Source organism: Vanellus vanellus (genome assembly GCF_965231255.1).
Source record: "Vanellus vanellus genome assembly, chromosome: 7".
Lineage (NCBI taxonomy): Eukaryota > Metazoa > Chordata > Aves > Charadriiformes > Charadriidae > Vanellus > Vanellus vanellus.
This window is the reverse complement of record NC_138912.1, coordinates 35,062,591-35,088,805: the sequence shown is the minus strand read 5'-3', so window position 1 is coordinate 35,088,805 and position 26,215 is coordinate 35,062,591. Positions and strand designations below refer to the sequence as shown.

The 26,215-nt window shown below is 39.8% G+C and overlaps 1 protein-coding gene across 2 annotated transcripts; it reads right to left on the bottom strand.

Annotated features, from left to right (window-relative positions):
- On the bottom strand, positions 1-26,215 carry LOC309674204 (solute carrier family 22 member 15-like; the record flags this gene model as incomplete). Of its 2 annotated transcripts, XM_082486185.1 has the most annotated exons (12): positions 1-896; positions 1,887-2,050; positions 2,538-2,610; positions 6,655-6,763; positions 10,917-11,002; positions 12,970-13,110; positions 14,591-14,812; positions 16,701-16,830; positions 18,458-18,622; positions 19,292-19,424; positions 22,891-23,037; positions 26,118-26,215. In XM_082486185.1, the coding sequence occupies 12 exons, from the start codon at positions 26,121-26,123 to the stop codon at positions 884-886; spliced, it is 1,389 nt and encodes a 462-aa protein (XP_082342311.1). The 2 variants fall into 2 exon arrangements, with proteins under 2 accessions (XP_082342311.1, XP_082342312.1); XM_082486186.1 differs by lacking the exons at positions 1-896; positions 26,118-26,215 and adding an exon at positions 24,664-24,753 and having other exon boundaries at positions 1,883-2,050.

Genomic DNA, 26,215 nt, shown 5'->3' with positions numbered 1-26,215 from the left:
TATTAACTGTAAACCAAACGTTGTCCCCCCCCCCCGAAGAATTTCCAATTCATATGTGAAATGTATTGGATTACGTATTATTACATATATTATACAATATGTAACTCAATTTCTAGTTCCACATGTACAGCTAGAACTTAATAGCCTTTGTCTAAAAGGTTACTCATCCTCTCCTTTAAATGCACCTCTTAAAGGCCTGACATAATTTTTCCAATATAGTACGATTTTTAACTTTACAAATCTTTTCATGTACAACTGTATTAAAAAAACTACTTAATCCCACAATAAAAATCCATTTATTCTCCTTTCAGATCTCCTGTTCAGGTTTTTATGCTAAACATACTAAAGCCAACAACCCATAAAAATCTTTGGTCTCTTCACACCATGAGAGGTATACCGTAATTTAGAGGCAAAAAACCCTGTAGGGAAAATTAGCATATACAGGATGCTGTTACTTTTTGCGATTACAGCTTGCCTGAATATATAAGTCCATCTAAATTTTACATTATACACATCACTTCAATTGCAACATTATAGCTTAAACTGAAGCTAGCAATTACATTTTGTAAAATAAATTAATACTTCATTTTAAGAAGCCACAGAGAAGTCCAAACATCCAAAGGATGCTTTTGTTAAGTCGTTAAATTAACTCACAGATTTGTCTCTTCTTTTCTCACAAGCTTTGATCAACTTCTTCCATCTTCTCAATTTGCCTCCACATAAAACTGTTCAACAGGCTACAAACAGCATCATACATGAGTCCTCCAACATTTTCTGTCAGATACACACAGTGAGACTCTGCCCTTCAACTGTTACAGCACCTTCTCATCAGAGGCTTCATTTTCCACCACAGACAGGCCCTCTGAAACTTGAGTGGTTTCTTTTAACTGGTTTGCCTATCAGACAGAAGAAAAAGAATTATTGAAAAACAGTTGACGTCTTATTTTTCTTGTCCTATTTTATAGGCTAGTATTAAATGTGAAAACCAGAATTCATTGACATTTTTTGAGATTAGAACTGAAATGATAGTCAAAAAGCTTAAAAATTATTACATTGAAAATTATACTTTTTTCCATTTTCACTGAATGCAGTATTACTATGTATTAGGCCAAAAAGAAAACATAATAGCGTGTGTAGTATGATTAAACACGATAATTACCAGATAATTAACAAGTTAGCATATCAAGAAAAACATATATTCTTTTATATCTACGCATCTACATTAAGCCTGCTTAGTTCTAAGCTAATAATTCCTTTCTTATAGGAATCCCCTTCCCCCCCCTTTTAAAACCTAATTCTTCCAGGAAGCCATTCCTAAACTTAGGGGATATACTTCACGTTTTCTATTACCTCTTGAAACAAACAAAACTTTCATTTCCCACTTTGAAAGTTTTATTTAGTGCATATCAAGAACAGGAAAACACTTTAAAAGGCTCTAACCCAGGAGCCTAATGAAGGATAAAACACTTCCTCAGATATATATTAATTTTAGATTATGTTCCACTATAAAACAAGACAAAAAGGCACAATCCAATCTATGAAAAATATGCCTAGTTGTTTTCCTGTAAAAGCACAGGAATGTTGCTGAATGTATCGTCCCAGATTCTTTTAGGCTGCCTTTCTAAAATTTGCTTTCCTTTAAGAAAACAAAATAGCGTTCATTTACATAGAATTTAATACATACAAGGTGAAAGTTATTAGCCTTTTTGTCTTTAAGAGCCAGAGAGTAAATTTAATCTCCACTGAATGCGACAGAAAGATGGCTTTAAAAGCTTCATGCACACGTTCCATCATGCACAATCTACACAATATGAACTAAATCATGGCTTGCATAAGATAGAGGCGAAAATAATGCAAAGATACAGAAAAAAAAAAAAATGAATTACTCTGCCTCTTCGTCTTTAAGCACTTGGTATTTGGGACTCTGGAGATCTTCAATGCTCTCAGCAATTGGCTTATTTAGCGTTTCTGGCAGAAGGAGAGTCAGGAATCCCGCTGACAGTCCACTGAATCCAAACACCACAAATGGTACAGAAGGACTAAGAGATTTCTAAAATTAAAAGTCCACAGTAAACACCAAACATTGTTTCCTGATCTTAAAATACAGAAACCATATGAACCGCAGTTGAAACCAAAAGGCTGCAACATTTCACTACAGCAATCTATGCAGTTATCCATACACTGGTAGAACAAAAAAACCCAATAAATGTCATTTCACAGAAACAGCTTCATAAGAAAATTTTATTTCTGTGCCTAAAAACTGAGTGAACCTCAGCAGTACCGAATCCATTAACAATTTCACTAACAGATGAAATATAAACACAACACAGAACACTAGATTATTTCCCAAATGGATAAAATAGAAGGTATTTTTAAACATCTTATTCATTAATTCTTGAAACTGAATGTTATTTAATTTTTCATAAGGACTTCTTTTTTTTCAAGGAATATAGGCATACGTGGCACCAAAATCAACAAAGTGCTATTGAGAGAATTTAATAGATCTGACTTACATAAAAAGTAGAAAATAATCTTACCGTAGACGGCACAAATGGAGCCAAAATGCCCCCAATTCTGCAAGACATGGAACAGACACCCAAGCCAGCATTTCTGTTTTAAACAAAGGACGAAAAATTTGTAGTTTCAGAATACGCAACTGAGTCATGCATGAACATGTGGTGGCACTGTCAGGACCAACTTATACCTTAAGTTATCAGCAGTCTTTATTTAAGAAGGAAAGAAAAAAAAAAAAAAATGTTTTTACAGACCTCTAGCAGTTACTCTGAAGATTTTCTACATCTAGCTGCTGGCAAGGTAAATCCCACCCTTTCAAGACCTAGCAAAGCCACCCTGTTGTGTGATCCCTCACAAACGTTTGAGCAAAGAGAAAGGCTTTCCAACCTGCCCTACAGGGCAAGTTAATTGGACATCCTCGTGCTGGATGAGGAATGATTCCAAAGTTTGGCACGATCTTCAGACAGGAGACCCTGAATGCTATCTCCAGCTCAGGCCCTTGGCAGCAGCCCCTCTTCTGCCCCCTCAGGTTGCACAGATGAAAAGTCAGTGTTTACCTCCAAACAGAAAACAACTATTTGCCAACATGGAGTCTGAAAACGTCTCGCCAGATGTGTCACTAGAGGGGCTGCTGAATTCTGCGCTCCCTTCAATTTTCAGTCAGGTTTAAAACAATCTCATCTAGACTGTGATAATCAAAGCACGGGTTAGAACAGCGGGTTCCTCTTCAAAGCAAGTTACAAAAATCCTCCAAGTCTTTCATTTCCTGATCAAACACAGAAATCCTCCATCTCTGTATCACTCCTAAAAAGAGTATTTAGCAGCCGCTTCAGAGACTGACATTGGTACCAGTCATCCGTGAGACAGCAAGAACCAGCTTATGGTGGCTGTTCTCCCTACGTCTCTCCATTGCTTCCTTTCATTCATCATCATCCTCAGTCACGCCACTGAGGTGAGCTGCTCCCGCTCACCTCCTTTCCTTTTCCTCCTCCAAAGACAGGAAGACAGTGACAGGATTAAAGATGACAAGCAGAGAGGTGACACAGGTCACTAGTATACCAAAACCACCCACCTGCACATCCCTTCCTAATGGCCCTTTGCACAGGTTAAGGGAAACAGATGATGAAGGAGCTGATGAGAAGCCAGTGACTCTGGTGTAAAAAATAAACTGACAAAGCAACCTTTTCTCTCATCGCGTCCTCTTGGGAAAAAGAAAATAGCAAACCACGCTTCCTCGCATTGAGGCAACATCAACCCAAACCCCTCAAGACAAGGCCAAGCACCTCCCATTGTCATCAAAACCCCTGAACATGAGAGACACCCACCCGTGTGTGAACCATTCCTTTAGAAGCATCCTTCCCACAGACCCTATGCCTGTCCATACCCAGAGGTTTGCTGCCTGCTTTTTTCCTGCTGAGAAGGAGTAGGGCAAAAGGTGCTCCTAAATGCAAATTGCGTCATTTCGATTCAAATGCAAAATGAAAGCAGTTGTTAAAAAACTTTGTTATCTTTAGGTTTAGGTTATGCAGAACAGTGTCATGGTATCCAAGATGAAAACTGCATTATTGCCCAAGTTAACACTATTAGTAAGTATTCTTGAGGGGCTGTGCTGCCGATAGCTGACCGCCCACCGCCTGTCTTACCTTACTGCCCGGTTTTACCACGCTCACTAGAAGACCTGCTAAACCTGACTGACTGCAGGTGCTTCTACCATCCCACGGAGCACAGCACTGACCTCATGCCCACCAAAACAGCTCTACAACCAGGGTAATCACATCAGCCCGGGGCTTGCTCAAGCCAGTTAGTCTGGTTCCACCCATCATACACAAACATGTCAACATTTTGCAACCGTTTTCTCATAAAAAAAAAAAAAACACCATGAGATCGGTTTTGCATCTATGTTACTAGAGGTATGATTACATTTTGTTCCCAAAGACAACCTTCCTTTTTGTCCAAAGCACAACAGAAGTGACGTCTTCTATTTTTAACTTTTTTATTCCCTAGTAGGTATTTTAAAGACACATCAGAAAGGAAAAAAACCCAAAGCACATACACTGTCCAGCCTGCAGCACCTCCCCATTTCTAGCCTGAAGTGTATGTGTCATTACTCCATGTACCAGTTAACTTAAAAAAAAAAAATAGCCTAACAGTCCTCAGGCTTAAAGTAATAAATACGTTTAAATAAGGAGCAGTAATACTGAAGATACTTAATTTTTCTTTAAAACATCGAACTGGAAAAAAAAGTTTATTCCACCTCCTCTCCGCTGCCAGAGCAATGGCAGCATCACTGCGAAGCTTTGCAAAGACCACCAGATGGTGCTGATGGTTTGCTTTAAATTAAACGCCCATCAACTGCTTTTCTTGCACAGACTGTATTTGCAATTAAAGCACAGAGATAAACACATTTTTAGATGTATAAATTTCCACATGTGAGAAATTTTCATACGATTTAACATAAGTTTGCCAGATTATTGAACGTGAGTGGTCTAATAAAGTTGCTAAAATTTTAAACTGTCTTTATTCCAGCGTTTTCTCCACTGGCAGTCTGTATCTTTGACATATAAAGTCACATTTTCGCCAGAATATTAGTGTAGACTCTCAAATGAAACAATAAAAAAAGTGAAGGGCTGCTTATTTTTTACTTCTTCCTAATCACAAACACTTAGTTTCAAACACACAGAGACACTACTACTGTAATTCCTGCTAGGTATGAGCTGCCACATACTTGGCACTGAACGTCAGTGGGATTTAAGAAGACAGCGTGATGTGAAAACACAGTAAAACAAGCAAGAGCTGAGAAATTAAAACATTTTCAGATTTAATTTTCTGGATTCTCAACTTCAGAAAAGCAGAGGGGACAGGAAAACAGTCAAAACCCACCCACTGTAAAAGAAAAAAAAAAAAAAAAGGCCTTAAATGATACAAAAGTTTGGACAGGGATGTAAACAAAGCCTCACATCTACTTTCAGTCAGCGTGCTTGGGACTTGCATCTTAAACCTAAACCTGTGCCAAGAATCAGAAGCTCAGTATCTAGAAACAGTCAATCCACCTCCATCCTCACAAGTTTCATGGCAAAACCCGCATTCACAGACCAGCTTTTATGCCTCCATAACATATGGTAATTTGTGAACCTCAAAAGAAGAAAAAAAAGCCAATCCAAGGAGTCATTCACTTTTGTCAACCCCCTCCCGAAAGCCCTCAGCGTCCTGGAATGAAGTGATTTATGTCACCACCCTACCTACCTCTATGGTGCCACAGGACACATCTACTACCAGCTGGGACACCTTCCTACTCCACATCAGCCTTCAGCTTTCCTGCTCTCTCTAAAGAGGGCTCCATTTTTACAGTAGCTTTGTAGCTGCTATTCTTGAGCGACTAGTGCAACGGGGCTTAAATTCTGACCACGTACTTAGAGTACCCTTCAGAAAATCACGTGGCACGAAGACGGGGGTGAGAAGACTGTGCAGTATAATATTTTCCTATCTCAGGTTTGTCTTGGGACAACAGGAGAGTAACCTCACAACAAGTTGGTGGGAACTATGAAAAATAAACCAAAGGGGTTTGCCCACTTCTTCATGAATTAAATGGTGTAGAGCAAACTACTGTCGTACAGAAACTACTAAAATGAGTTGCATTGTGAATATTTACTGAAATAACAAAGATATAGAAAAGCACTTATTTTTCAGCGGGCAACTAAACATACTCATATGGGAGATATAAGTATACAGAAGGACTGTAAATAGTCCTTACTGCATAGTCTATATTTACGATCAAGTTAGAATACACTTCCATTACATCATTACGTTTGGGTTTGCAGCCTATAATTTTACTCCCCCGAATCAATAGTAGAAATGAGACATACAGCACCTAGCATTGCAGTGTAAGCAGCTGGTTTTCATATTTTTATTCTGGATTCAGACCTAGGAGTCACCACAAACAGCCCAGGAAGGTGCATTGGTGCAAAATGTGTAACTAATAGGAGAAGCCTTTTCAAGCCCCGGCAAGCCGCCTTAATTACAGAAAGAATTCATATTGGTGTTTCAGGTAAAAATAATTAGATAAATATTAAAGCACACCAGCAGTCAGTATCGCTGTGCATGAAAAGTATTTTCATTTACCCAGAAGCTCTGTTAAATTACCTCAGTACTGTTGGGTATAGTTCAGACGTGTAAATATACAGGATGTTGAAAGCAGCGCTGACCATCATTTTTCCACACAAAGCTAACCAAGTGGGACTGAGGAGCAGACCTTTCAGGAAAGGGAAAACAAGTTGTACGCATAAATAGTCTGTTTTCTTACTCTTTTGTACACCGTGCTGAAAACATCCAGTCCTCTTTAAGAGACTGTCACACAAACCCAATGTTTTGGCAATACGTTTTTCAACTACAAGCACAAAAGCAGTATCTCAGTTCTTCCCAACCATTTTAAGAGCTAGCATAACAACAGATCCATAAAATTATATTTAGGACCAAGAAAATCTGACCCATTTATTTGGGAAAGTATAAAACTATCACAGCTGTAAATGGAAGGGCTCACACTTCCAGCTCTGCGGTCAGAATAACTTACCAGGTAACGGCGTTTTTGACAGGCACAAATACACAACGCAGCCTCCTGGACTAATTTATTAGATTAAAACCATAAAATTTAATTCACCTCAACAGTTTATTTGCTCCCTAAGGACATCCTCTCAGGACGTAAAATGCAACAGCTTTGTAATTGGAAAGAACAAATGCTAATGCAGCCCCGTGTACGAATAGACAAGAGTTTAGCTGGCTAAACTGAAGCACGCATCTTTTAAAGTCCAAAAGAAACATGGCTTTTGTTATCCTGATTTTGGTTACAGTTATGTTTGCACCATCTGTTTTAATAAAAAGAAAATTTAATATATTTTAAGCATGAAAAAAGAACAAATGCTACAATTAGCTGTATTTCAGGTCCTCTTCCTCAGCACTGAGTTGAGCATGTTTTGGTTTGGATCAAATGATGTTGATTAAGTAACGGGAAAGTCTGATTGCTTCTCAAAAGCTTTTCTTTTCATTTTGCCATTGAATATTTTCAGTTCTATTCATCTGATGAAGTCAGATTCTATTTCAGCTGAAGCAGAAATTCATTTGTACGTAAACTGAAATCCAGAAATTTGATTTGTTTTCTTTAAGCGTGAGGCATTTTTGCAGATATTTCTGTAATTCATGCAAAACAGATGCGACATTTTCATCCAAGTTCTCTTTTTGCTCAGTAAGAACTGGAATATTACATACAGTTGCCAGATGCAAAGGTGTGAACCTGGTCCTCAGAGCCCTGCTGGCTGCCTCAGAAAGCTGGGACATCGCTTTTCTTCCATCAACCACACATGAAGCAATTCTTCATCACATCAGAGGTTTGTAATTCTCAAACGTGTTTCAAAACTTGCTGTTTCTCTCCCAGGGAGACTTAAATTGAACACTGCATATCCATGTATTAGAAATGTAGCATTAGTGCACGTGGGAAGTTTTGGTCATACTATCAAAACAAAAGAAAGAGTCTGTCTAGACAGAGAAATTGGCACTCAGAAGCTCCAGCGTGAATTTCAAGTGCACCGTCTTCTCCAGGTTCCCTCCCTCAGGGGAGGCTGAAGGCTGGCCATGTAGGGAATTATTGAGGGAATAAAAGCACACTGGAACCTCACTGCATATCAGCTGCCTCGTGTAAGTCAGCCCAGACACAGTCATTACGTTTTCCTCAGTCTCGGAACATATTTTTAGCAGTGCTTGGAGAGCAGTCCATTATTTTCTTTACATCTATAAAGCATAATGCCATTAAGCAGAAATGCACTTTCTCCTATAGGGATTCTGGTGACCATTTCTAGGTCACTCGCTAGGTCCAGCCAAGCACATCCACGCAGCACCTTTAACACTTCTATTATATTTTGTCTAACACCCTTTCACCTGAGCATTCAATAGCAGTGGCACACACACAATTCTGCCTGAAACAGTACAGTCAGGGCAACTGTTTCAAACTTTGGTAAAGGGCAAAGTTGTAAGTTCTTACTAAATTGCATAAATAATGCATTTGAGTTTTATCGATAAGGGATAGTCTTCCATTAATTGATCTTTGGAATTTAGAGAAGTAAAATGGGGGAAAACGGTAACAAATGGTGCTGATGTTTAAGGCCTTCTAGAACAGGAGTTACTCTGTGATTAAGTTTTGATGCCACCAGTAGTCTTATTTGCAGTGCCATTACATAGACTCACCCTCTCTGGCTGTCATCTTCATGAGTAAGAGTTCACTTAAGCAGTACTTCTGCTAAACTAAAGGAGTCTTCGTATTTACTTCAGAAAAAAAATATCCACCAAGAAAGGGTAGTTCTCAACGCAAAAGGAAATACCCAACATTAACAAAAGCTGAGACAAAATTGGTTTAAAGAACTGCAAATTTTCTTTCCTTCTTCAGTGGAAAGCACATTGATGAAAGTCACAAAACGTTATTATGTGTTCAGCAGAAGCAGATAAATCTAAGTGAAAGTTAAAATCTAGTTACCCCTTTGTTTGCTATAGTATAAAGCATACACAAAATGCAGATTTCTTTCAAAAGCTGCTGTAAAGCACAAAAACAAGAATATTGCAACTCCATTCCCCATCTGCTGCCACTCTCCCTCACCATCTTCCAATCCGATACTCACACAAATTAATTGATGAGTTCTAAGTGATAAGGAAAGAGGGAGCTGAGGGGTATATCCATTTTTACCTAACCATTGTGAGATTTTTAGTCTCAAGTTCAGTACACATCTTTATTAACAGAAATGTTCTTGGTTTATTCCACAGGGGAAATTACTTGGATCAGAATCTCATTCACAAATTAGCAGACTTTTATTTAGAAATGAAGGTTACAGACACGAGAGGTGATTGCCCAATCTCTCATTAAAATCTTAAATCCCTTGTAATAAAATCAATCACTCAGAAGAATGCAGACTTAGACAAAAGAAGTGTGCTCCTTAGTAACAGGAGGGTCAGACTAGAGATGCAACAATCCTCACTTCATCCAAAGTGACTCGTCTTCATCATGCTTGGAGCTGAATGTCTTTGTATTTAACTGACACAGATCACTCTGGGCCAAGAACCAGCTTTACTCTTACCCCAGTGGAAAGTAAGATGTTTTAATGGGGTTAAAGCCAAGTCAACTGGAAAAGGCAGAAGTTTTCCTGAAACTTAGCAACTCTTCAGGAATTATTACCCTATCCTGATTAGATACTACTGCTTTTCCTTCATTTTGTTTTAAAATATACAAAAAGGAACACAACAAACAAACTTGTTGGAACAAAGGAAGAAACTGTCAAAAAAAAAGGAGCAACAAAACATCCGAGGACTTGAATTAACACAAGCATGGCAAATAGGATAATGGGATATTTTATCTCTCTCTGCTTTTCTTCCTGAGACTTTTCCGAGATCAATTTGAATTGGACACTAGACAGCATTTATAACTGGTAAGGATAAACACAACCCATAGAAGGCTACCTTGCAATCACATCTCCAGTGCTCCTCAGTCAAAACACTGTTAAGGCTAAAGCATTTCTACTAAAGCAATATTAAGAAAAATACAGGCAGAGAGCTGCCACTTCTATTTGCTAGTGTTGTTTAGACATAAGTTTCCAGTAGCTAAAATAAAGTTTAATACAGAAAAACTGTACTTCAAATGGAAAGAAAAGTGAAAATACAAAACCTAACATATGGATGTCACTGACAATGTTAGAAAAAAAAAACAAACACATCTTTTGAGATGAGAAACTGCTACCATGAACCATCCTCACAGCTGCATAGTGCAGCAACACACAGCACGAGACTGAGAAAGGCAGCAACCTTCTTGCCATGCCTATGGCTCCCATATTGCTGTTCTGACTTCCATTTTTAATTTTCAAGTACAAAATATTTTTCTAAAAAAGCTTTTTAGTGGTTTGGGTTTTTTAAAGGTGAATTAAGCTTCTAATTCAGGAAAGTCTCAGTTCCTGCTTCTATAAATATTACATGCCACCAAAACAAATGTAAAATTAAGCTGGGCATCTCACACTGTCAAGATCCAGTCAAACTAATATTACACTGCACTCTGGCTATTAAATGCAGTATTTTAAGGTAAACTGCTTAACAGTGATTAAGGAATGCAGTGTCAGTATTTGATTGGCCTGACCTTCAAAGAGCCAAGGGGCTGCAGTCAGACAAACTTAGTCAATTAACAGAGTCAAATTATGCTTGCAAGAAAAGCAATATAGAGAAGAACCCGCTCCCTGACCAGCCCTGCAAGGAGACAGAGAGAGGTATAAGTGGATAGGGCTTTAAGCCCTGATATACTCAGTCACATAATACTCATGAAGTTGTTTTGTCACTTTTATCTGAATTAACAACTATCTACTTTAGCAGCAGTACGTACTTACCAGCATCTGTTGGTAAAAACGTGGTAAATATACAGGCAAATCCTGCAAATATCAGAAAACACATCATAGCTTTACGTCTTCCAGACCTAGAAGGAAAAGAGCACCCAGATAAAGATGGAAACGAAGTCCTTCAGTATTTTTTTAATTTGTCTGCAAAACACCAACTATAGTAGACAGCAGTATGAACAACATTTACAAATCTACTGTACCTTGGTAAGTGCTTCAAATCTTACATTATTTTCATAGAATCATAGAATCAGTGAGGTTGGAAGGGACCTTTAAGATCATCAAGTCCAACCATTAACCTACCCTGATAAAAACACCACCACTTCTAAACCATGTCCCTAAGCACCTCATCTACCCTTTTCTTAAACACCTCCAGGGATGGTGAATCCACCACCTCTCTGGGCAGCTTATTCCAATGTTTAATAACCCTTTCAGTGAAAAAATGCTTCCTAATATCCAATCTAAACCTGCCCTGACATAACTTGAACCCGTTTCCTCTTGTCCTATCACTTGTCATTTTCTTAGTTCTGTGTACTGAAGCCCTCCCACAAAAGCTTTCCTATTTCTAGCCAAGTTTTGATTTTAAGCTATTGAGTTTGTAGCCTTGCGAAGGACCCAACTTTCAGCAACAAGAACTCTGACTTTTTACTTCTCTGTACTGAGCAAGGCAATGGGCCCTGTCTCCAAAAGGGTATTGCAGAGCACGCACGCAAAGATCAAATTCATATTGGTCAAGAAAGCGTAATTCTAATGCTTCCTAATCTGTATTCCTCTTCTACAACTTTGCATAAATATATGCAGTTAGGACACAGTAAAACTACTTCGTATGCTTTACTGTCTAATAGTATACACACAGGAATAAGCAGAAGCTATTTCTACTGCCTAGTGTTTTAAAATAAAAAAAGAAGATGACAGGATAGAAAATCACCAGCCCATTTCCACATCTGCCATATTTAAATATTTCACAATTATTTGCAAAGGACCACAAATAAAGATATTCTTAGTAACAGTTTGCAGGCATTCTTGTTACTTCATGAAGTCTCACAGCTATTTCTAACTACTACCCCATACTAGTAAAAACACAGTTTGTCTATAACAAACTTATGATACTTTTTTTTTTAAAAAAAACTTCTAAATATTTTCACAACAAAAAAGCTATACTTTGAGGATACTGCCCACTAAAACTAAACAAAAGCACAACAGCTGGCTTGTCACATTCTGTTTCGCATTAAGCGCCTAAAACTACACATATCTTTACTTCAGAACACCAAAAGCTTGAAATTTACAATTAGTTTGACAAATTACAACATAAAAAAAAAAAAAAAACCCACATAGAAAAGGATTTGGGCTTTTTACTGCCCAAAAAAGCCAAAAGGTGAGTTCACCTGACTGAAGAAAATGGGATTTTTGCCACTGACCTCAGTGGGACCAAAAGCATCATTACAAAGATAATCAAAACTGAGGGTTACATGAAACCCCGAGCAGCTCTGGGTTGCCAGACTGTTTGGCCTTTGGAAATGTGTACCCAAATAAAGGATGGCCTCCAAATACGCTGAAGAATATGAAAATACACAGACATTGGTCGTTCACGCCTTAACAAAAATTGAATGGCTCTCATTTCAAAGCTCTCATCACAGAGTTTAAGTAAAAGTGAACAATGCTGAGAACTGTTTTCAACTGCAGTTGGTAGGCAGTATAAAAACGAGTCATTCTGACTACAATATTTAAGAGATATAGGTAAACTACAGATACTTGAATAACTGAGCTACTCACATTTTTTTCCATAAAGACCAAACTTTTTAAAATAACATTAATCATTGAAAAGCTCATCTCTTGAGTAATTCAAAAGATGAATAAAACTGAAAAAGAAGTAGAAAATTGGAGACCCATTTCTGTATTAACTGCAGAAACCCCTGCAGCAGAGTAAATCCCCACAGGATCAACAGCTTTTAGAAAAACAGTGAAGTATCTTACTGAGAAAAGTGTTAATATTTTTCTAGGCTATCTACAAATATATGCAGAAAACTAGGAAATAAGTTTTTCTTACCAAGACTTCTCAATAAAAAACATGCAGAGAGGAAATGCTGGAACTTCTACAAGACCAGAAAGAGCCACATTTAAATACAGATTTCCTCTTAATTCACCAGCATTTAAAGTTAGTCCATAGTACACAAAGCTGCAGACATACCTAAAAATAACCATAAAAGTTTTATTACTAACATAACTAGTCTTTAGGGCTAAGAAGGAATTTAAAAGGTAAATTATTCCGAGTTATGGATGAGCTATATTGAGTTATATACTAGGAAAAGAACTCTTATTTCCCCCCAAGAAGGGGGAAGAGTAGTTCCTATTTAATTAAACAAAATAACTTCTTGAAAGAAAACAAGTGCTCATATATATGCACAGCACAACTTTCTGAATTTTCTATTAGCTTGGGTTTTTTCCTAGATTTAGCAAATCTAATAAGCTTAACTGGAAGCAGCTGATGCTCAACTGTTGCAAAACAATCCTATGATAGAAAATTCTATGTACATCCCTTGCTTAGCACAGCGTGTCGTCCTCAAACCTGGGGAAGGATTCCCCAACAAACCTATCATCACTGACTTTGGAAAGACTAAGCCCCACATCCCCACCCCACAAAAAACCAACACTGGGTTGGACAGCACAAGAAGCTGGGTGACAATGGCTGTGACACCGCCCCAACAGCTCTGTGTGCTGTATCTGAACAGGGTTTAAGACAGAAAAAAACAGTGCTGCGACCTCTTCTTCCCGAAGGTAAGAATGCCTTTCTGTAATTTGTTATCACCATAATTACTTATATTTACCTACCAGCAACTTAAGAATTTAAGATGCTTCTGGAAAGGTCCTACTTAGCAAAGATGTTCCCGCCGCTTCCCCCACATCCTGCACATCTGTGCTTACCCCACACAAACTACTGATTTTTCTCATCTACATCTTGGCAATCATCTCAAATGACATTGAGCTTTAAAGGGAAAACTTGGTTTTGGCATTTTGGAAAAGAGCTGTTCCTCCAACACATTTTAGCTTACACCAATTTCCAACAGCTGCTGCTGCAACAACCAACCCAATGCTCTCCCCACTCCAGGGGTTCCCTCTGCACTGCCATTTATTGCTAATATATTATGTTACATCCTCCTGCACTTCGGGGTGTTGGGTTCCCCCCCAAGTCGTACCACTTTTCAAGACAGCACCTAATATAAATTTGTGCTCTCTGTATTTTATCTTGCCAACAGTTTTCCTCCACTGAACTTACGCAACATGCTTTTAGGCTCTTACCACTTATTCTTACTCTAGATCTCTGCAGTTGTCTAATCCACGTAGCCCTTTTCTTCCTAAGACTGGCTCAAATACACATCCTCTCAGTAACTACTGCTTCAGCTTCTCATTTCACTCAATGTAAATATTATGTTCTCACCAGATTATTTCTTAGTAGGTTTTGAAATGGTTTCTAAGTAACACACCAAAAATAAAACGCAACAGCACTAATGACGAAACATCAACTTTACAACACATCGTTTTAGATTGCCATCAACTGACAAATTTATGATGTAGTTTGAGGACAGAACTTTGTTTAAACAAAAAGATGAAAATCTTAATTGTTTCCTTGTGTTCGACTCACAGCATCTCAGCATCTTGTTATTACATACCAGATGTACATCAATATGACAGTTCGCCACCGAAGGACTGGGTGTTTTACTAAGTTTAGGATACCAGGTGACGATTCATCCTTTCTCAAAGTTCCTGCGCTTGGTTTTAATTTTAAGTTTAATCTCTCTTTTCCATTACCAAGGGCAATATATTGCAACACATCTTCAGCTTCTGCCATTTTCCCTTGGGAATACAGCCATCGTGGTGATTCTGGGAGCATACTAACAGGAAAGAACAGAAAATCAACAATGACAAGTTCGTTCCTATGAACACAGCATTAAAGTCAGTCTTTCCATTTTGCAAATCAATACTTAAGAAGCAGCAATACAAAATTCAGAGAAAAACATTTTATTTGTACTGTTCTGCATATTAAATTCCATGTACACCAGTAATACTACAGTTAACCTTACAGAAGGATTGTTGGAGATGCTTGGCAAAGCACACCATGTTAGTGGAGTTTAGGTCTTAATCTTGACTTCTGCTGAACCACCTTCTTAGGAAATGCTACACTACCATTATCCAGGAAGCATCTCAGATCCCAATTATCTGAACAGCCTGGATAAAACTTTGTTTTCACAGTGGCACAGGTTGCCCCGAGAAGCTGTGGCTGCCCCACCACTGGAAGTGTTCAAGGCCAGGCTGGATGGGGCTTTGAGCAATCTGGTCTAGTGGGAGGTGTCCCTGCCCATGGCAGGGGAGTTAGAACTAGATGGTCTTTGGGGTTCCTTCCAACCTAAACCGTTCTATGAATCTATGATTATGAGAAGGGCTCTGAGTTGGAGTGGAGAGAAGAGAAAATAAACACTACTGGGGAATTACCTGTCAGGCTCCAATACTAGTTCATCACTGCCCGCATCAGTTTTAAATCTCTTATTCCCAAGTATTATCAGAATATCCGTGCTTATCACAACTTCAGTTCATGATTCCTGTTTTTTTCAGGTTGTAGAATGAGCTGCTGCTTTTATACAAGCCATAAAATAAAGAATGGAATATTTTTAACTGAACCTTTACTTTCTCTAGTACTCCTAATGGAGATATACATCCTACAACCAAACTAAACTTAAATTACTTCAGAGGATCCCAGTATTTTTAGTATTTGGGGGAAGTAATTCTATTTCCGTCAGAAACAGAACACCATAGGGGAAAATATATTATGTAGAACTTCTTTTCTAGGCCCAGCTGCTTTGGTTTTCCTTGACTACAGGAAGAGGGTGGCTTTTTGGCATATTCTTTAGCAGAACATAGTTTCAAGAGCAGATCTATCTAAAAAGTAATTGAAATTTTTAAAAAATTGAAGTAAAAGGGTTTGGTTTTTTATCTGTGCTGTATGCTACACAGTCCCTGTACTGATGTGTAGAGAGCCTACTACACTAATTCTTTTATTTCTTCTACAGCTTCAACTATCAATCAGGAGTATACAAAATGTATGCCTTACTTGATATGTTAAAAGAATATTTAACAACACAGGCCAGACAAAGCTAGCACTTTTAATTCCCTTAATACTGACGCATTTCATAATCATTTTTATGATAATGTCCATGTAGGAGTTCTAAATAGTAGCATCCAAGCACAACAGTGCTAGGAACAGACACAAGCGACCTCAAATGCAAGCAGATACATAGCGTATCACACTAAAAAGGCAATTCCAAGTGCTCTCACTTATTTCCCTTTGCACGCATGTGTCTCATGAAAAGAAACTCTAATATCCCTCTAGGATCACTTCCAAACTTCTCAAGCGCTGAAGCCCTTCCTTGGCAGAAGGCAGTGTTCCTGGCTGACGCTCGCAGCCCCTGGCAGCCCTTCCCTTCCCCAAGCAGATTTGTAATCGGGTTTTATTGGACAGCTGGCACACAGCTGCTCTTCGCAACGTCGGCCACCACAACTGTAACAGCATGCAGGAACACAAGCTTCTCTTCTGGGTAACCCTGACCTTCTGCTTCATTTAAAACCGCTTCTTCCTTCACAATATGATTTTTCTCGTTTGGTTCACAAAACCGTGCAGAGAAGTGTCATCCTTGTTTATACCATTCTCAAATGATGACAGGAAAAAGTAACTGTTAAATTGCTGCATATTTTTTCTTATCATTATAATGCACATGAACCACTTACAAAGAAAGAAGGAGGAAGAGGACTCCTGGAGTATTCGATACCAAGGCAAGGTAGCGCCATTCTCTTACGCAGTAACCCAGGAAAGCATAAACAGCAATGCCAATTGCAAATGTCAAGTTAGTTAATGAACCTGAAAATACAAGGTTAAAATGGTGACTACAGAAACAATCGGCAAAAGAAAAAAAGAGTTCCTAAGCAGAAGCCTTAAATTCCTAGCCCATGATATACCTAAATAAAATAGCAATTTTATGAGGTATCTTCATGGCACTTGTGAACCACCTGGCTTAAGTATCTTATGCAATCCCAATGAAGAATAATAGCTTTGTACAATGTAGGGAGGAGGCTGGGGTTTTGTTTACCCTTTCAAAAATAAAGGACGGTACATAGCAGAGAGCAAGAAATGAACAGAAACCTACAGACTAAAGAGAAAAAAACCTGAGGACAGGAAGGGGAAGTGTTGAGAGCGAGCAATTTATTTCAGTCTGTTAAGGTAATCTTGAATATAGGTGGCAGGCTGGAACAGAAATTGGAAGTTATAAAAGTATACAAGGATTGAGTTCAGTACAAAACCAGCTGCAAGCCAGAGGTTTATTATAGCAGACTTCTGATGAACAAACATAAATGAAAATGTTAAAAATAAGGGGTCAACTTGAACTCCAAAAGCCTAACAAACCCTCTGCAGACTGAGACAGGAGATCTCGTACTAACCCAGAAACCCTCAGTTATTGCCCGCAAAGCCCAGCTCACAGCCAACACCTAGGAGGAGAGCTTCCTTAACGCTGCTGAGCTGCATCCAGCAGCTCCCTCTCCTTCAGCCCCTGGTCAGTTGTTCAGCACCTCTTTCTCAACAGCTGAGCAGAACTAGAGCAAAGCACCTAGAGCGACACGCAGCAGGAAACGGACTGTCTCTTTGGTCCATCAGGAGGCTGGCCCTGCAGGGGGGAAGGCTGGGAAGAGCAGAGAGAGACAACAGGGAAAGGGGGAAGGAGGGGCAGGAGAGACAGAGGGCGTGAGTCAAAAAGTGAACCCAGGAGAAGAAGAAAATTCAGTACTTAAAAAATTAAGCAGAAAACTGTAACTAAACCCCAACTGTCTCATACATCCCCAGGAGTCCAAAGAAGAAATAAGAAAAATAGTAAAATGAGATAACTGAAGAAGGGAGAGATAGATATGTGCTCACAGCCACAGCAAGTCAGCATTTGGACCAAGTTTTTCCCCATGTTGCACTAGCCAAAAAAGGCCTTACAGGCTGAGCTACTCCAGCTTTACAACAGATTGACGTGCAAGCATTAAATTTATATTAAGTCTTGGCAGAAGCATATGAAAAAGGACATTTAAAAATACTGGATGGTCAGCATGTCCAGCCATGGAAAAAACACTATCCATGCACTAAGTCATTTTGTGGTGCAGGGAAACTTGAAAGAACACTTTCAAAATACCTTCCCAAGATACCATACAGCATCGCTCAGAAGTTGGCAGGATCTGGCAAATTTTATTTTTTTTTTTCTTTTAAGGTAATGTAGTGTACAAACGGAGAAATTTTAGGAATCAATGTACCAGTTTTAAAACCTCTATGCTATTTATCAAACTCAATCACATCTTCCTTATTCAGGCACCTTTCCCACAGAAGTTAGAACTTGGATGAATCACATCACACATGCTACAAACTGACTTGACTTGGTACAAACATAAAATGTAAGCTAATGATAGAACAACACGTGGCACAGTAATAATTATTAAGTATTCCCAAATCCCACCTGTAAATGACCAAAATGATTTTCCTACATATTCTTGTGTTAGGACAAAAGACACAAGAGCCATTCCACCATTCACAATTCCAACAAAAAAGCGTGAAACTGCAAATATGTCATAATTCGGAGCTAATGCTGTGACATACCCAAAAATGACATCAAAAAATAGACCTGTAGAGAGAGAACAAAATGTAATTAGTACTTACGCTACGCAGCTTGAACTCAGAAGAAAGGCAAGACCACAGTCATCAGTTACTGACTGTAACGAGTAGTCTATAGTACTTGTCTCTAACCTCTCGCATTTGGCTTTCTGAAATCACACCACATGAAAATTACAATCATTTTCAAGCCACACACTTGAGGTCTGCAATGCCAAAGATGGTGTTTCCTTGAGACAATGTTATCACTAAACAAAAAGACCCTTTGGCTGCAAACACAGCTGGAAAGCAAAACACCAGGACATGAGTAACCCACTCTAAATATGTTTAAGTCATTCTCCCCCACCCCTTCCAAAAAAAAAAGGCAAATTATTTTTATTGGGAACAATATGGCTAGGCAATGTGTGGAATACTGTGCTCCAAGAGTGATCGTCATAGCAAAACCATGTTATTTTTCATCTCCCATTGATATTCCAGTGGCTGCTATGCTGCACAGCGCACATACTAACCAATTTTAGTGCTGCTCTACTTTGAGTGTAATACTTTTACAGATCATTGACTCCATCTCACTGACGGAGCAGTTGTCCCATGGACAGCCTCTGGGTAGGGTGGCCCACAGGCAGAAAAGAAAGAGATTGTTATCCACGTAGAATGCTTAAGAAAAACCTTTTAACAATCTTACCTGAGATATACACTGGTTTCCTGCCCAGTTTATCTGACAAAGGACCAAACGTGATATTTCCAATAAGCAACCCAGCAAAAAACAGGGATGATGCAAGGCTTACTTTGTAGGCTTCTTGCTCGATTAGGTACCACTGTCAAGAAAAAGAATATCCTTATTGTTAACAGTAGGAACACCAAGTTGCTAGCTTCATCAAAAATATTAAAAGTCTATCAAAATGATTCTCTTGCCATTTCCCACTTCCTGCTTTATATCCAGTTAAAATTTTTTTCAAAGTTTGATAGGTAAGCTAACAATAATCATACCTTGTCCTCCCTAAGACTCCCACATCTTTACTTTCGCTCCCCCATGAAGAGAAGGAAGAGGTTATGGAAAGATGTCCTTGTTGTATAAGAACTCTAAGAACTATTTATTGACTACACATTGATATTTTAGTATCTTATTGTGCACGTGCATTTATAATTAAACAAAAGTTAGAAAAAAATGGGTTTTCTTCGAAAATGTACTTTTTACCTCATCCTAAAGCTAAATTGAGACAGCATAATCAAAAATTGTCAGAAGAGAAGAAAATGAACTGACAGCAGGTTGAAATAGGAATGAAGATGACGCTAATCCTGATGGGGCGAGGCACACAGAGAGCTTGTGCAGCCCCTCTGCTACAAACAAGAAGAAACACTCATAGAAACACACTGTTGAGATGACACAAACATCGCTGACATTGTGAATGTGGGAAAGAATGGCAATCAGAAAATCCTAAGTGATTGTCGAGGAAAAAAAACAAACCTAATTCAATGAAAGCTTTCCCAAAGAAATATTTAATCATTATTTGAGTATTTCAAATAATTACCAGTGTATTTACTGGAAAATTTACAAAGAAGTGGGCGAGTGCCATGCTGACTTTTTAAACATGGTGTGCAGTATGCCCTTTGGAGAAAGGAAGAAGGATGCTAATCCCATTTGCTTTTTTTAAGTAGAATGTTTAAAAGAGAAAAAATAAAAAGCCTAAGGGAAGAGGCCCACAACCAAAATCCAATACAGCATACTAGGACCTCAGCCCTCAAGTGTCATCTGCCTTGAATTAATACAGATCCCCAAAGAATATTAGGAATTTACTGAAACTTTTAATTATAGCCATCTCAAGAAACATACGCTTTTACTCAATCAGAACTCACATCATGGCAAAGTACAAAGAGGACATGGCTCCATTCACCCAGTAGCCAACCAGCTACTTGTGCTCTACCCATTGAGGAGCCTGCAAGACACAGGTTGCGGGAGCAGGACAAGATTTAATGCGTTCGCAGGACATCTTTAGTCCAATGTACCCAGTGTTCCAGCACTTCAGAGTTTTAGGTGACTTTCAGATACTCTGGGAAGGTAAAACTCCTGTGCAGCTGCATTTGCAGCTGGTTTCTACGATACCCCACTGGGTAGTAGATTCTTCCCTACCACACTGGATAAAGATATAGCCCCAAAAGTTATGGTTTCTTAACTTTCTGAGGAGACTTCAACAATGAAATATTCCTGGGCATGAAACTTCAAGCAAAATATACCACAGCATGTGCTCTCCAAGGCACAGAGCACTGCTGGCCTAAGTCCTTCTCCATGCTAGCACTCCACAGCATACAAATTTCAAACTCTCACCTCTCGTCTGCAAAGAGTTTCAGACTGATGCAAGAGACAAAATAACTTTATGCTCCTGGATATAGTTGTAAAATTCAATTTCTCAAAGGTTAAGTGCCATTTCCACACCAAACACAAGACATTCCTGAACTCACCTTCCTAAGCACCATTGCTTGTTAAAGCAGGGGACTGAGTTGATGCCAAACCAAGAAGCAACTCTAAAAACTGTATTTTCCATGAACCAAGCCTGACCTATTATTTATGAAGTCTTAGTTATGCCAAAATTAATTGCAATGATTAGTTCTTGAAGCAGAACTAAAGAACTGCTCTGAAGTCTTGTTGTGCTCCAGAGCAGAACAGTGCCCCTGCCAAACTAGACAGAACTGAAAATATTTACGGTTTAAGCTCCACCACCAAAATTAAGCAAATAAAGTTTACAAAAGCAGCTTCCTCTCCCAGGTTAGAGCAAGAGAAAAGATTGCATATTGTTACTTGTGCTGCTTAGCATGTTAGGAAGATGCTCATATTTTAACAAGCCCGATAGAATAATCTGTGAAGAACATAAAAGAATGCGCCTATCTACTTTATTTGCACAAAAGGAACTTGTTAAATATTTGTCAAAATTAACTGTAGCTTGCCAACAAAAACGTTGCCAATTTTGCTATCACCAAAACAGACATCCTTCTCAGCTCTTTAAATCCACACGGCAGCTTGATTTAGTTACTAGACCGCTAGCATACAGCAAGATGTTGGCCAGCATCTAGAGATTCCATGAAAAGAAAAGTAACAATATAATTTTAAAATTCCTGAAGTTACTGAAATGAATGGAAACATAAATTTGTTTCAATGAGTCTTGAGAATTACTACACATTTTGGAAATAGTGACACTGACTTCACATTTAAAAACACAGTACTAGTTAAAATTTGCTGATTTATGATTGTAAGTTAAGCACTACCCCATATCACACACTCTGCTGAGAGTCTGAAACTGAAGAGTGACCTTGGAAAACAAGCCAATCTAAAAAATCTGTTTCTGACAGAGGATATGATCCAATATTACATCATTCTGTCTTATGTCTACTCACTACAGTTTTCCAAGATAAGCATTACACAGTCACATTTGGGATAACGGGAAGGAAGCAAAAATTTGGCACCGGCTACACGAAGCGCTAACCTGTCTTATATGAGTTTACTGACAACCACTCCAAGAATTCAGTCGGCAGAACTCTTGACAGTTCACACTACAAGCCAAGCCACCCACGCAGTCCTTTTTCTGGCACTGGCAGCAATACTTAGGTCACTCGCGCTCGCCTGATTATAGCCCAGGGACTAGCAAAAAGCAAACCCAGCCTTTTGTGTGGAGTTCACAAGGCACGAGGATGAAGGGTCAAGCTTCTGTCCCACTCAGCAAACCTCAATCTGTTCCATCTCCCACTCTCACCACACGCTAAAATACCCAGACATGTGGTGCATCGGTTTCATTTTCGTACTAGTTTAAATCTTTATCTTCTGTGAGAAACTAATGCAACTCATGGTAAAGCTCACATGCACAGCAGATTGTGCAGACACGACAAATCGAACCTTTTCTTGGTAGAAATTTAGGAGATTATTAAGAGGAGCCTGTCCTAAATTCCAGAGTTACAAACTGTAGTTAAATGATCATTCTTCATTAGTAACAACTTCCAAAAACATCTGAAGGTAAAGAAAACTGAAAATGAAGTAAATAATAGAAAAAGTTTAACCTAAGTAAATAAGCATTAGATTTATGCTAAGAAAGCTAAACTAATAATTTAGTCATACACTTTCAAATTTAAAAATAATAAGAAGAAAGCCAGATGGGTGGGTTCAAACAATTTTAATAGTACAAGCAAAACATTACACTAAGCCCTGCTTCGCTTTTACAAGCACTTTTATATCCTGCACTAATGGCACAAATCACAAGAAGAAAAGAGATGGTTAGGCGCGTCAGAAGTACTTGCCTCAGTTACTATAGATGTGAAGTTGTCCGCAAAATGGATATGCTTTGCAAGCTCAGCTCTGCTCACTGGAATTCCTTCTTGGTCTATATGATACTTGGGCACAGCTCCCACAAGCACAATAAGCATTGACTGACAAGCCACGTACACCTTAAAATAAGACACAATCATTTACCCTAAATAATCCCAAGGAGACCTGATGGAATACTATAAGCTCTTCATTAAACTAGCAATTATCAATTTCCCTTTACCCAGCATAACAAACAAAGTATAGTCTGTCTACTGTGTTTAAATCCCAGGTGCAATCATCCAGGCAGCTGGGAGCAGTGGGTACCACTCCAGAGATACTGGTGCACTTCCAGTGAAAGCTTCATCTTGACGCTCTCCTTCCTCTTGCAAAATTGTTCAGTTTGTTATTGCAGTTTTGTAGCCAGGCACAGGAAAGGAAGATACTAACACCTTCGTCCTAGTTGCACAGGCAAGATCTAACGGTTAGACCAAGATTATTATTATAAACAAAAATTTTACTTACTATACTCAAAGAACATAACATGTGGTGTCAAATAAAAAAAAGGAAAATTAGGATTATATTTTTTTCAAGTCTCTTCCAGTTCTTTCCATTGCAGAGACTGAAACCTTAACCTGATCTACAGAACTAGAATGTGCGGGAATAAAAAAGATTTTCATAAAGAAACCCTTATGAGAATGTTTATTCATCAATATGGGCTTCAAGATGTTTTGAGTGTCTCCCAGGCTTTGCATGTGATTTTGTTCTTTCTAACTTAAAATAAGATTATCCTTAAGCATATCTACATAGTGGTGATTTCCAGCAAGTTAGCATTGATGGTAAAGTTTTGAATCTAGAATGGCTTCCTTCATTGGGCCACAAGCCTTTGGGTGGCGGATTCGGTTGGACATTGTTTTAATGTGCCATCTCTATCCTCTGCTTACCTTGGCCGTTCTTGCGGAAACCAATTAGAAACAAAACCCCATGATCAGCACAATCTCCCTCACTCCCTCTCAACAGTGTTTTAATGCAAAATGCAGACCCACTAGCAGGAGGAAGCCTGATATGAAGAAACTCAGCGAGTGAAACAGACGAATGTTTGCGTGCGGGGGTGTGGACGCTATTTAAAGACAGCACCCTCCGTACTTTTCACAAGACGCTTAAAAAAAAAAAAAAAAAAAAAAAAAAAGAGAAAAGAAACCACACCAAATAAATAAATAAGAACAACCAGTTGGCGTGGTTAGACTCCATTTCCTTCCACTTCGCAGAAGCTTAAAAGCCGCTCTTCAAAAAGCGGAAGACAGGCGTAGAAATAAGGAAAACAGGCTCATGAAGTCGGAAAAGTTAAGCGTGTAAGACTGCACCGAGGCCGGGAAGAGATTTGAAAACCGACTTGTAAAAGGCACAGAAACACCCCCCCCAGGTCCTTCCCGAAGCGGGCATAAGGCGGGGGGGGGGGGGGGGGAAGGGGATGCTCGCCGCGACGCTGCGGGGCGGCTCGGCCATCGCCCCCCCTCGCCACCCCCCCGGAGCCACCGGAGGGTGGCTCCGGGGGGGTGGCGAGGGGAGGCGATGGCCGAGCCGCCCCGCAGCGGCCCCACGGAGCAGCGCACCGGGACCCGGACCCGTGGTGAGGGGGGAAGGTGCCGGGAGGCGGAGGAGCAAGAAACCAACCCCAACCACCCCCTAACAACGCAAGGACAAACCCGAAGGCTCGGCAGAGCGAGCTCGCAGGGTCGGGGAAGGGGGGGAAAGCCGTGCCGCCTCACCTGCAGCAGCACCAGGAAGGCGGTGAGGCGTCGCTGCCCGCCGCCGAACTCCCCCGCCGCCCCGAAAGCTTCCTCCAGCCCCACCGCCATGGCCCCGCCGGCCGCTACCGCCGCCGCCACGCCGCGCCGAGCCGGCGCCCACGCCCCGCCCCGCCCGCCCCCACCTGCCGGTCCGTCCCCCCCATCCCCACCCCCGGCCCGGGGAGAGCCGCTCACCGCCCCGTCACAGGGGCTCGCTCTCTTCCGCCGCCCTCGGTTTTAAGAGGAGGAGGGTTTTTCATCAGGATCTAATCTGGGGTAGATAACGGCAGCCCTCCCCGCAGGCTGCTGGCTCTGCCCCGAGTGACAGCTGGGCACCCATGGAACGAGTCAGTTCGGCTTGCTCATTCAATAAAACTAATTAAACTACCACAAAGGCTCTGTTCGCCCTGTGGCTTCTGTCCAGTTTGCAGAGCGGCACCTAAAAGCTCCGCATCCTACGGATAACTAGAAAAACTCCAGTTAAGTTGGCAATGCCAGTATTAAGAACAGAGACTTTAACTACTATTAATTAGGCTGGGGAAAAGGGGTTTGACAAAAGCACAGTGAGTGGCCTGTTTTGGTGTAATTCCTTCAAGACTGTAATACATACGGTTATGCTTGCACTTTTCCTAGCATTACATTTAAAGATGCAGCTTATAGCTTTATACAGGGGTTTTGTGTTTTTTTTTTTTTTTTTTTTGGTTGGTTGGTTTGGGTTTGTTTGTTCTGTGTAGGTTTGGGGTTGGGGTTTTTTTGTTTGTTTGTTGTTTTTTTAAAGTCTTTCTCCCCACTCAGCCATATCAAGACATTCTTTTCTTCAAGGCAGTAAGTTAGGATGACCTCCCCTTAGTATTCTTAGTCCAGGAGAAGTAAAATTATTGGAAAGATTGGATGGGAGGGCACAGCACACAGAGAAAGTAGTGAGTGCCAGATGACATCGTGGGTATGTTCCCAGGAAGAGCTAAGTGAGGGTCAAAGTGCTGCTTACCTTGGAACTGTGACAGCGTGGATAAAAGCAACTTTCTAAATCATCTCTGAGCTTCCTCATCCATGTGGTCACCGTACATTAGCAGACAGTAGTGAAATCCTAGGTTTTATTTGAAGTCTTTATAGTCCCTGCTCCAGCTGCTTTCATGATTCCTACCCTAATTGAAACAGAACTATCTGTTGCTGAACCTTGGCAAAGGCAGGCAGACGTAAACAAGACAGGCTCCCGTTTTGTCCCTGAATCTACAGAAAGTATGAAAATAATTTCCGAAGTCTGATTTTACAAAATTAATTAGGTTCCCCCTCATGTTCAATAATCTGTTTTCCCACCTTAATGTGGAAAATACACAACACTTAAGGTCTCAAAAAAAAAAAAAAGCCCCAAAAAACTGTCACCATTGCTGCATCCGCTTTGTCTGGAAGATTTTAGCATAGGACATACGTACCAGCATTACTTTAGAATCACCAGACAATCATTCCCCAGCATCATGTTAAGCATCAGGAAGACAGCTTTTAGACCACAATCACAAATGTTCCTGCTACC